The 12,029-nt window shown below is 42.1% G+C and overlaps 1 protein-coding gene across 5 annotated transcripts in view; it reads left to right on the top strand.

Annotated features, from left to right (window-relative positions):
• Positions 1-12,029, top strand: part of sgk3 (serum/glucocorticoid regulated kinase family member 3) — a 79,112-nt gene that overhangs the window by 60,815 nt on the left and 6,268 nt on the right. For all 5 annotated transcript variants that reach the window (XM_048529817.2, XM_059645891.1, XM_048529814.2 and 2 more), the window contains one exon: positions 1,964-2,119. In XM_048529817.2, the coding sequence (XP_048385774.1) occupies positions 1,964-2,119 (156 nt within the window). The remainder of the gene's footprint in view (positions 1-1,963; positions 2,120-12,029) is intronic.

Below are 12,029 nucleotides of genomic sequence, written 5' to 3'. Positions count from 1 at the left end.
TTGGTCACCCTGGAACTGGGTTCTGTGATCCAATTACGTCATATACATTAATAACTCTTTACGCAGTTGATTCACCTACCTTATTACAAATGCTACTTGCATTGAGACACTGAGCCTTCAAACTCATTTTTTGACATTTGCTGTCCTTTTTCTCTGCCTTCCACTTGCACTTTTCCCTTACTTTACTTTGTTTCTGTTCCCACCTCACTTCCCTTTGACTTCCTGTATTCATTCCCATCATCCTGCCATTTTAGTTTAAACCCTCCCCAACAGCACTAGCAAACACGCCCCCCCCTAGAACATTTGGTTCCAGTCCTGCCTAGGTGCAGACCTGTCTAGGTTTGTATTCGTCCCACCTCCCACGTAACCCATTCCGATGACCCAGGAATTTGAATGCCTCCCTCTTGCATCATCCTTCAAGCCACATATTCATCTTAACTACCCTGCCATTCCTACTCTGATTAGCATGTGGCGCTGATAGCAATCCCAAGATAAGACATCCTTGCACCAGAGAGTCTACATACCATCTTGGGCTCTTGTTGGCTGCTGCAGAGACACCTATGTGTTCCCCTTACAATTGAATCCCCTATCACTTTAGCTCTGCCACTCTTTCTGCTGCCCTCCTGGTGCCATGAACCCAGCTGCTGCTGCCTTCCCTGGTGAGGCATCTCTGCTAACAGTATCCAAAACGGTATACATGTTTTGGAGGGAGATGACCACAGGAGCCCTCTGCACCTCCTTCCTACTCACCAACTTGTTTGTTGGTGACCCATTCCCTGTCTTCCTCAGTAATTTTTATCTGTGAGGTGACCGACTTACTGAACGTGCTATTCACAAATCCCTCAGCCTTGCGGATGCTCCAAAGTGTGCTCAGCCGCAGCTCCAGAGCTGTCAAGCGGCCAGACAGGAGTTGCAGCTGGACATTTTTCGTGAATGTGAAGGAGTCTGTGACACTGTAAGGGCCACTGAATACCCACATCGTGCAGGAGGAGCATGACACGGGTCTGAGATCTCCTGCCATGACTTAACTCTTAAGTTAACAACAATAGCAAAGCAAGAGAAATTGAGAAGAAAAACTACACCCCAGTCACTACCCAATCAATTACCTGCTGCTTATGTCTTCAGTTAAACTTCCTTCTACTTCTCCTTTACACTCGTTTCTTGAGCAGCTGCAGTAGCTTGCTCCTCCTCCAACTGTCTTACCTCGCTGCTGCTTGCCTTCGTCACCAAAGCCCGGTATTCATTTAAGCCGACACTTAAAAGCTTACACTTAAACACCCAGCACTACTTCAAACACAAAGCTGCCCTTTTTAAAATGGCCGCAGTGTTGTAACTTGCCTTCCTTTTGTTCACTCCTGGGCAGTGACTAAGATGACTCCTCCCAGAATCCTTTTCAGCAACACCCTCTGTTGTCTTTTGGTCTCAACCAGTGCAAAATATAAACACTAGTAACAAGTGTTTCTATAAATAAAGTTTTTAAAAATAAAATAAATAAAAAGGAAGACAGTACTTAAAGTGAATTTTAGCCTCTTCCAGGATGTGACTGGGGAGTTATTAATGAGGGACACAGAAAAAGCAGAGACACAAAATCAATGTTTTGCCTCAGTTTCATTGATGCTGAAACCATCCCAATAATAATGTGTAATGTAGAGATTATAGAAAAGGAGAAACCTAAAGGTCAACACCGCAGAAAAAAGAATCAAACAGGGATTAAAAGCAGGCAAATTTCCAGGTCTGATGGCCTATATCCAAGGATTCCAGTGGAATGGAAAATGATGATTTAACAACATTCTGCACAAAAGAGGGAGGCAGAAAGCTGGAAGCTATTGACCAGATATTTTGTATAGAGCCCTGAGAGTTCATGGCTATCTGTGAGGAGGAAATTATTTGTTATAAATGGATAATTATGAAATAATCAAAACTAAAATAAGTAAGTCAGCAAAATCAATGTTTGTTTTTGCAGCCTCCTTTCTACAGTCGTGATACTGCTGAGATGTATGAATATATCCTTCACAAGCCTTTGCAGCTGAGGCCTGGAGCAAGTGATGAGGCCTGCTCTATCCTGGAAGGATTATTGGAAAAAGAAAGGGAGAGAAGACTAGGAGCAAAAGATGATTTTGTAAGAAGTTCTTGTTAAACTTTGAAATCATCCACCATTTACTAGTGGTTAAACAATAAACAAAGTTCCTCACCAGCTCAAAAAATATTCTGCTTCATAGCAACATTTTTTCTGGTTGCATTCAGGTCTGTTTTCAAACAGTTTTGCTAAGTGTCAGTATTAGTTAAGTAAGCAGCATCCCCTCTTGAAATAGATTGCAGTCCCACTCTGTAAACGTGACCTGCAGCACTGAGGGTCTGCAGCAATATCAGTTCTTGTCTTTCAGATGAGGTATCAAAGCAATATTCTATTTGTCATTTCAGCTGGATGTACATGGCCCTGTGATACAACTTTTTTCATCCCCTTATGCTCATTTTCCTTTGCACTGTTCCTGATCTACACACAGAAATTTCTGACGATTGGCTCATGGAAGTCTAGTCAGTTCTAAATCTATCCATGTCATTCTGTACTTTTGTTCACAGTAACTTGTTTGTTTCTGATAATTTAAAGTAATAAGAAAAAAGAATTAGTCCACAAGCTATATTAGTTATGTTGTCCAACCACTAGCATTCAAGGGCAGAGAAAGTAATCAGAAAAGTGCACAAATTAGTGGTTAAAATAGCAGCTTATGAACTTAGAATAGCTGTCAATAAATGGATAAAGCTATTATATATAGGAACAAGAATAACCCTTCAGCCTGTCAAGTATGCTGTGCCGTTGAATAGGACCATGGCTCCTCTGGTAAGGTAACTATGCAAATGTAATCAGTGTTTTTAAACCTCTTTCAGGCTTTTAAGATTTCAAATGTAATACACAAAATAATTAACATCATTGAACTTTAACTTTTCTGTCCCAGTTGACAAAATATCAGAGGTGGCCTTCTAATCTGTTAGACTACATCTGTGTGTGTATTTTAAGAAAACAAGAAAAACTTAAATTTGTACAGTCCCCTTCATTGATCACTAGACTACCAAAGTAGTACTGTTGAAATGTGGTCACTGTTTTAAAATAGCACAAATAACTTGTGCACAGCAAACTACCTCAAACTTCAACACAATAATGACCAGATAGTCTACATGTGTTATTCTAGAATGGAGCTCTAAGTCTTGGGAGTAAGACTGAAATCAGCAACATTCTGACTTTAGACTGACTGACGGATTCCTGACTCTTCTTTCCCTTTCCCTTTCCATTCTTTCTAAAAACCAAAAGAACTGCTGATGCTGTAAATCAGGAACAAAAATAGAAGTTGGTGGAAAAGCTCAGCAGGTCTGGCAACACCTGTGAAGACAAAATCAGAGTTAACATTTTGGGTCCGGTGACCTTTCCTCGGAACGTTGTTGAGTTCCTTTTATATCACTTTCTTCACGTGAGTGTGTATGTCATTAAAAAAAATTGATTTCTACTGTTAATACATGAATTCCTCTTTGAGAAGGCCTTTGGCCACCTACCCTAATATTTCCTATAGAACCACAGAAATGATACAGCACAGAAAGGGGTCATTTGGCCCACGCTGTCCACACCCCTGTAGCTTATAGCACTTAAGGTGCAGATCCAGGTATTTGCTACTAGAGTTTAAGATCTCTGCCTTTACCACCAACTCAGGCAGAGAGTTCCAGACACCCTCCACCCTCTGCATTAAACAAGCTTTTCCTTATGTCCACTCTAATTTTTCTGCAACTTAACTTGAATCTATAATTCCTGGTCTTTGAACTCTCTGCCGAGGGAAACGGGTTCCTCCTGTCAACTGTACCTCTATCTATCACAACTTTGTGTACCTCAATCATGTCACCCTTCAGACTTTTCTGTTCCAAGGAAGACAACCCCACCCCTCTAATCTCTCTTCATAGCTACACTTCTCTAGTCTTAGAATTAGAATTAGAATCCCTACAGTGTCCAGGCAACATTCTAGTAAACTGTCTCCAGAGCAATTATGTCCTTCGTGTAATGTGGCGACCTGAGCTGCACATGCTACTCCAGTTGTGGCCTCACCACTGTCCTATACAGTTTCATCATTATATCCCTACTTTTATATTATATGCCTCTGCCAGTGCAGAACAGCATTTTGTATGTCATCTTTACAACCTTATCTACCTGTACCTGCTACTTTTAGGGATCTGTGCACTCGACGCCGAGATCTGACATTTCATCTACTCTTCAGTATGTTCCCGTTTACTGATTGTGGAGATATACAGCACAGAAATAGACCCTTTGGTCCAACTCATCCATACCAACCAGATATCCTAGATAAATCTAGTCCCATTTGCCAACATTTGGCCCATATCCCTCTTAAACCCTTCCTGTTCATATCATGTACTTATCCAGATGCCTTTTAAATGTTGAAATTGTACCAGCCTCCTCCACTTCCTCTGGCAGCTCATTCCATACATGCACCACCCTCTCTCTGCATGAAGAAGTTACCCCTTTGGACCTTTTTACATCTTTCTACTCTTGCCTTAAACCTATACCCTCTGGTTTTCCCTAAACTGGGGAAAAGACCTCGTCTCTTTACCCTATCCATGTCCCTCAAGATTTTATAAACTTCTAAGTTCACCCCTTAGCCTCTGATGCTCCAGGGAAAATAGCCCCAATCTATTCAGCCACTCCGTAAAGCTCAAACCCTCCAACCCTGGCAAAATCTTTTTACGTGTATTCCTCCTTACTTTGACCTCCCTGAATGCATGACCTCACACTTATCAGAGCTGAACTCCATCTGCCTCTTACCTGCCCAATGCACTGGTGTATCTATATCATATGGAGCTTGGAGCTACATTCTACACTATCCACTATGCAGCCAATTTTTCTGTTGTTTGCAAACTTCCCAATTGTCCCTCACGTTCAAGTCCAAATCGTTATTTTATAAAACTAACAGCAGGGGTCTTAACACCAAACACAACTTAAAACCACTTTCCACTCACAAGTGCAGCCATCGACCATTGCCAGTTCTGAAGAAGGGTCACAGGACCTTAAATGTTAACTCTGCTTTTCCTCCACAGATACTACCAGACCTGCTGTACCTTCCAGCAATTTCTGTTTTTATATCAACCGTTACCCTTTGTTTCCCATCACTAGGACTACTTTAGATCCAATTTGACACATTGACATGTACCCCTTTTACTTTTTTAGCCAGTCTGCCATGTGGGACTTAGTCAAATGCCTTATGAACATCCACTGCACTACTCTCATCAATCCTCCTTGTCACTTACTCCAGTTATATTTGTAAGGTGCAACCTTCCCTTAACAGAGACGTGCTGACTATTCCAAACTAGTCCATGCCTTTCTAAGTGACGACATGAGTGCTTAAAGATGAGATAAATGAACAATTTTTGCCACCACCAAAGTAACTCTACTGGTCTATAATTATTTGGAATTTCCTTTGTACCCTTTTTAAACAATAAAACCACATTTGTATTCCTCCAGCCCTCTAGTACCTCATCTGTGTCTGGTCAAGATTGGAAAATAATCCTCAAAGCATGTGCTATTTCCTCCGTGACCACTTTCAACATCCTAGATAATAATACATCTGGCCCTGGCAATATTTCCATTTTCAGTCTACAGGATTCAACTCCTCTAATGCTTCCCCTCTCATGATTATTTTGTCCAATACTTCACGCTGTTCCTGTTGGACTGCTATATCCACATCGTCTCTTTTTCTTTATAAATACAGAGACAAAAAAATCATTTAAAATTCATCCTATATCCTCTGTATCTGCAAACAGGTTCCCTTCATCTCTGGTCCCACTTTTCCCTTATTTATGCTTTTGCTCTTTATATTATAGTAAAACATCTTTGTTTTCCTTTCCCTTGTTTACAAATATTTTGTCATGCCCTTTCTTTGATTTCCTTCTTCGTTTTTTTTAAACTTGATTCCTGTACTTCCTATATTACTCTAGGCCATCTGCAGTGACGAGTTTTTTTTTCTGTTTAATCTTCCCTTGTGTTTTTCTAGACAACCATGGGGATCCAGATTTGGCAGTACTATTCATATTTTTGGAGAAGCAATGTCTGCTTTGTTCCTAAGGATCTCACTTTTTAGTGCCTCCCACTGATTTACCGCTGATTTATTCTTTAGCAGTCCTGACCAGTCCACCTCAGCCAAATCACTTCTCAGTTCAGTAAAACTTGCCTTCCCCCAATTTAAAACTTCTACTCCTGATTTATCTCTGTCCTTTTCCATAATAATATTAAATCTAACTGAATTGTGGCCACTACCCCTGATATGATCTATAAACTATGACTTCACCCACTTGTCCACCTTCATTTTTTTCAAAACTAAATCCAGATTGTGTCTAATTTCCAGGGTTTGTTAGTAGTCCTGCTATTATCTGACCCTTATCTGTGGAGAGGGACCAGATGTCGATCTGCAGAATGTTAGATGTAACCAGGGACTTCCAAGTATCTAAGAATGACAAACCAGAGACCTCAAAACAAAATTAGAGTCAATGATACTCCTGAAATCAGTTAGAAATTAAGGTGTGTACAGTTACAAAAGCAGCCCTGTTGTTTTCAGTGGCAGCAGCGCCAGCCAGAGTGCCGATGGGAAGATAAGGTGGTTTGTGTTTCTCCCTGTATAAAAACTTACCTTGTGCAGCAAGTGGCCCTCTTGTTTTCAGTGGTAGGTGTGTGGAGGGAACGTGAGCCAGGAAGAAACAGAAATTCGGGCATTGGCTAAATCCGAAACACTACACGTGTGGTGTTTCCCACCCATCCCCCTCCTCTAACCAAAAAAGACTCTGAAGGTTCGGGAAGGTAAGGCTTTTTTTAATTCTTCTGGAAATCTCAAGTAGAGGGAGTGGAAACTAGGGCAGTTCCATGCTCCTCTTGCAGGATGTGGGAGGTAAGGGTCACTGCTGGTATCCTCTCTGACGTCACCTGCGAGAAGTGCACCCATTCCAGCTCCTCAAAAAACCATGTTAGGGAACTGGAGCTTGAATTGGATGAACTCTGGATCATTTGGGAGGCTCGGGGTGATAGAGAGGAGTTTCAGGGAGGTGGTCACACCCAAGGTACAAGAAAAAGGTAGCTGGGTGACTGTCAGGAAGGGGAAAGGGAATAGGCAGACAGTACAGGGATCCCCTGTGGTCATTTCCCTCAATAATAAGTATACAGTTTTGGATGTTGTTTGGGGGGACGACCTACCAGGGGAAGGCCATAGCGGACAGGTCTCTGGCATTGACCCTGACCCTGTGGTAAAGAAAGGAAGGGGGGACAGAATAGGAGAGCAGTTGTAGTGGGGGATTCAATAGTAAGAGGCACAGACAGGCGGTTCTGTGGACGCGAACAAGATGAACAGATGGTATGTTGCCTCCCGGGTGCCAGGGTCTGTGATGTCTCAGATCGTGTCTTCAAGATCCATAAGGGGGAGGGTGAGCAACTAGCAGTCATGGTACACATCGGTACCAATGACGTAGGTAGAAAAAGGACTGAGAATGTGAAAAATGAATACAGGGAGTTAGGTTGGAAGCTGAAGTCCAGGACAAACAGGGTAGTGATTTCTGGATTACTGCCAGTGCCACATGATAACAAAGTAAGAAATAGGGAGAGAGTGCAGTTAAACATGTGGCTACAGGGCTGGTGTAGGAGGGAGGTCTTCCATTATGTGGATAATTGGAGCACATTCTGGGGAAGGTGGGACCTGTACAGTAAGGATGGGTTGCACCTGAACTGGAAGGGCACAAATATCTGGGGAGGGAGGTTTGCTCGAGCTGTATGGGATGGTTTAAACTAGTTTGGCAGGGGTGGGGAACCGTATTTATAATTCAGAGGATGAGGTATTCCACCTTCTAACAGACACAACAGGGAGTGAGGTGGTTTATAAAGAAATGCAGTCAATGGAGCATAATTGTGGACACCAGGATGATTTGAGGTGTGTATACTTCAATGCCAGAAGTATCAGAAATAAAGCAGATGAACTTAGAACATGGGTACTTGGAACTGTGATGTTGTGGTCATTACAGAAACTTGGGTAACTCGAGGAGAGGAATGGATGTTGGAAATTCCAGGCTTTAGATGCTTTAAAAGAAATAGGGAGGGAGGAAAAAGAGGTGGGGAAGTGGCATTGCTAGTCAGGATGAGTATAGCAGCTACTGAAAGGCAGTTCAAGAATGATATGTCTACAGAGTCAGTTTAGGTTGAGATCAGGAACAAGAAAGGAGCAGTCACTTTAGGGTTTTTTTACAGACCCCCTAATTGTTGCAGAAAAGTGAATTGGGAGGCAGATCTGGAAAGGTGCAGAAGTCACAGGGCTGTAATCATGGGTGACTTCAACTTTCCAAATATTGATTGGAAACATTTTAGTTGTAATAGTTTAGATGGAGCAGATTTTGTCCAGTGCGTTCAGGAAGGATTCCTGACACAGTATGGAGATAGACTGACGCAAGGAGAGGCCACTTTGGATTTGGTGCTTGGCAATGAACCGGGCCAGGTGTTAGACCTGTTGGTAGGACACCATTTTGGCAGTAGTGATCATAACTCTGTTTCTTTCACGATAGTCGTGAATAAGGATAGATACGTATGGCAGGATAAAGTTTATAATTGGGGGAAGGGTAATTACAATTTAGTTAGGCAAGAACTGGGTAACATAAATTGGGAACAGATGCTGTCAAGGAAGAGCACCGCAGAAATGTGGAGATTGTTTAAGGAATGCATGCTGCATGTGCTTGATATGTTTGTCCCTAGCAGGCAGGGAAGATGCGGTCAAGTGAGGGAGACATGGTTCTTGAGAGAGGTCGAATGACTAATTAAGAGGAAGAAGGAGGCTAATGTAAGGTTTAGGAAAAGAGGAACGGAAAAGGCTCTAAAGGGATACAAGTTAGCCAAGAAGGAGCTGAAGAAAGGGCTTAGGAGAGCTATAAGGAGTCATGAGAAAACTTTGGCAGATAGGATCAAGGAAAACTTCAAGGCCTTTTACACACATGTGCAGAACAAGAGAATGACTAGAGAAAGGGTAGGGCCAATCAAGGATTGTAAAGGGAGTTTGTGCACAGAGCCTAAAGAGATAGGAGGTCCTTAATGAATACTTTTCTTCGGTATTCACAACTGTGAGGGACCTAGTTGTAGAGGAAGACGTTGTGAAATAGGCAGATAGGCTAGAGGAGGTTGATGTTAGTAAAGATGTGCTAGGAATTCTAAGGAAGTTGAAGACAGATAAGTCCCCCAGGCCTGCTGGGATTTATCCAAGGATTCTATGGCAAGCGAGGGATGAGATCACAGGTCCTCTGGCAATGATCTTTACATCCTCACTGTCCACGGGTATAATGCCAGATTGGAGAGAGGCAAATGTTATTCCCTTGTTCAAAAAAGGGAATATGGAAATTACAGACCAGTTAGACTTACATCAGTGGTGGGCAAATTATTGGAAAGGGCTCTGAGAGATAGAATTTATGATCACTTGGAAAGGCACAGTTTGATTCGTGATAGTCAACATGGATTTGTGAGGGGTAGATCGTACCTCACAAACCTTACTGAATTGTTTGAAGAGGTGACCAAACATGTGGATGAAGGTGGAGCAGTGGATGTGGTATACGTGGATTTAAGGAAGGCGTTAGATAAGGTTCCCCATGGTAGGCTCATGCAGAAGTTAAGGAAGCATGGGATAGAGGGAAATGTGGCAGATTGGATTCAGAACTGGCTGACGCTTAGAAGACAAAGGGTGGTAGTGGACGTAAAATATTCAACATCGTGCTCAGGTACGAGTGGTGTACCACAAGGATCTGTTCTGGGTCCTCTTCTGTTTGTGATTTTTGTATGTGATTTGGATGAAGGAGTGGAAGGGTGGATTAGCAAGTTCAGACAATACATAGGTGGGTCACGTGGACAATGCAGAGGTTACAGTTCTAGGTTACAAAGGGACACTGATAGAATGCAGAACTGGGTTGAGAAGTGGCAGATGGAGTTTAGCCCTGAAAAGTGTGAGGTGATTCATTTTGGAAGGACAAGCTTGAAAGCAGAATATATGGTTAACGGAAAGATTCTTGGCAGTGTGGAGGAGCAGAGGGATCTGGGGTTCATGTTCACAGTTCCTGAAAGCTGCCACCCAGGTGGATAAAGTTGTCAAGAAGGCATATGGTGTGTTAGCTTTCATTAACAGAGGGATTGCGTTCAGAGCGTGAAGTTATGCTCCAGCTATACAAAAGCCTGGATAATAAAATGTGAGGCTGGATGAACACAGCAGGCCCAGCAGCATCTCAGGAGCACAAAAGCTGATGTTTCGGGCCTAGACCCTTCATCAGCTCTCTGATAAAGGGTCTAGGCCCGAATCGTCAGCTTTTGTGCTCCTGAGATGCTGCTGGGCCTGCTGTGTTCAGGCCCAGCAGCATCTCAGGAGCACAAAAGCTGACGTTTCGGGCCTAGACCCTTCATCAGCTCTTTGATAAAGGGTCTAGGCCCGAACCGTCAGCTTTTGTGCTCCTGAGATGCTGCTGGGCCTGCTGTGTTCATCCAGCCTCACATTTTATTATCTTGGATTCTCCAGCATCTGCAGTTCCCATTATCACTTATACAAAAGCCTGGTTCGGCCACAACTGGAGTATTGTGTCGTGTTCTGGTCACCTCATTATAGGAAAGATATGGAAGCATTGGAAAAGGTGCAAAGGAGATTTACCAGGATGTTGCCTGGAATGGATGGAAGGTTTCACAAGGAAAGGTTGAGAGCTAGGGCTTTTCTCTTTAAAATGACAAAGGACGAGAGGTGACTTGATAGAAGTGTACAAAATGATCAGAGGTATAAATGGATAGAGTCAACAGCCAGAGAGTTTTTCTGAAGGGTGGAGGTAGCTTTTACGAGGGAACATACCTTTAAAGTGAAGGGAGGTAGAAATCGGGGAGACGTCAGAGGTAGATTCTTTACTGAGAGTGGTAGGGGGTAGAATGCATTGCTGGAGAGGGTAATGGAGTCGGCCTCATTAGGGACATTTAAGTGGCCATTAGATAGGCATATGAATAATAGTATAAGGTATCGGTGGAGATTAGATAGACCTTAGGTTTCAGGTAAAAGTTCGGCACAACAAATTGGGCCGAAGGGCCTGTACTGTGTTGTACTGTTCCATGTTCTATATTCAGTTATATAAATTGAACCATTATTGATGAAGCTTATGCATAGAATATGTGTGCAGTTGAGCTACCGCTACATAGGTACAACTACCTAACTGTAATGTAAGATTTGTGTGAAGGCACATATCATTAAAGGCTGCAATTTGCATAACAGTTCATGCCTGATTTGTGTATATCAATCACCTTCCCTTATCCAATCCCCCTGGATTCTGTGGCTTCTTTCAAGACTGGGGTTTAATGAATAAACAGCTCTTTGTTACACTATAAGCATTATCTTTTTATTCCTTTGCTATCATGCAGAAGAGTTAGCTCCTAGAACAAATAGTCCCATGTATTGTTTAACTATCAGTTTGGTGTTGAATTATCCACAGCCAAAAGTTCACGACAGTCTTTTATCAAATATTGTTCTACGTTTTTTTTTGAGTCTTTTTTTTTGGATCCTTTGATCTCTTTAAAGATTGGTAGCACGTTATGTCTTATTGGTTCTGTGAAGTTCCTTGTTAATGTCATCATATCAATGAAAGTTGTGAACAAGGAACTATGTTCTACATAGTAGATGGTTAATCTCGCTGTCAACCACAGAGAGGAGTTTTAAATAGATAATCCAATTTTGATCAGATAGGTTATAGATGTTTGTCCCACTAATGACTGTTAAGTCAGATCCAGGAAAATAAAACCTGAGTTAACTTATGATTATTTACATTCCCAGTATCATTTAAATATGTCAGAGTTTGGCTCTTGAGGTTTAGTGCTGCACCATTTTAACATGTCTTATTATTCCGTCCCATCTGGGTCTAACCCTATTGCATCTTGATTTTTTTTTTCTTCCCTGAATCATAATGAAATCATAAATATTTTAACCACCTTCCTGGACCCTTGTCAA

Source organism: Stegostoma tigrinum, chromosome 5 (assembly GCF_030684315.1).
Source record: "Stegostoma tigrinum isolate sSteTig4 chromosome 5, sSteTig4.hap1, whole genome shotgun sequence".
Lineage (NCBI taxonomy): Eukaryota > Metazoa > Chordata > Chondrichthyes > Orectolobiformes > Stegostomatidae > Stegostoma > Stegostoma tigrinum.
Note: the sequence above shows the minus strand (reverse complement) of the source record. Positions and strands in the feature narration are given on the sequence as shown.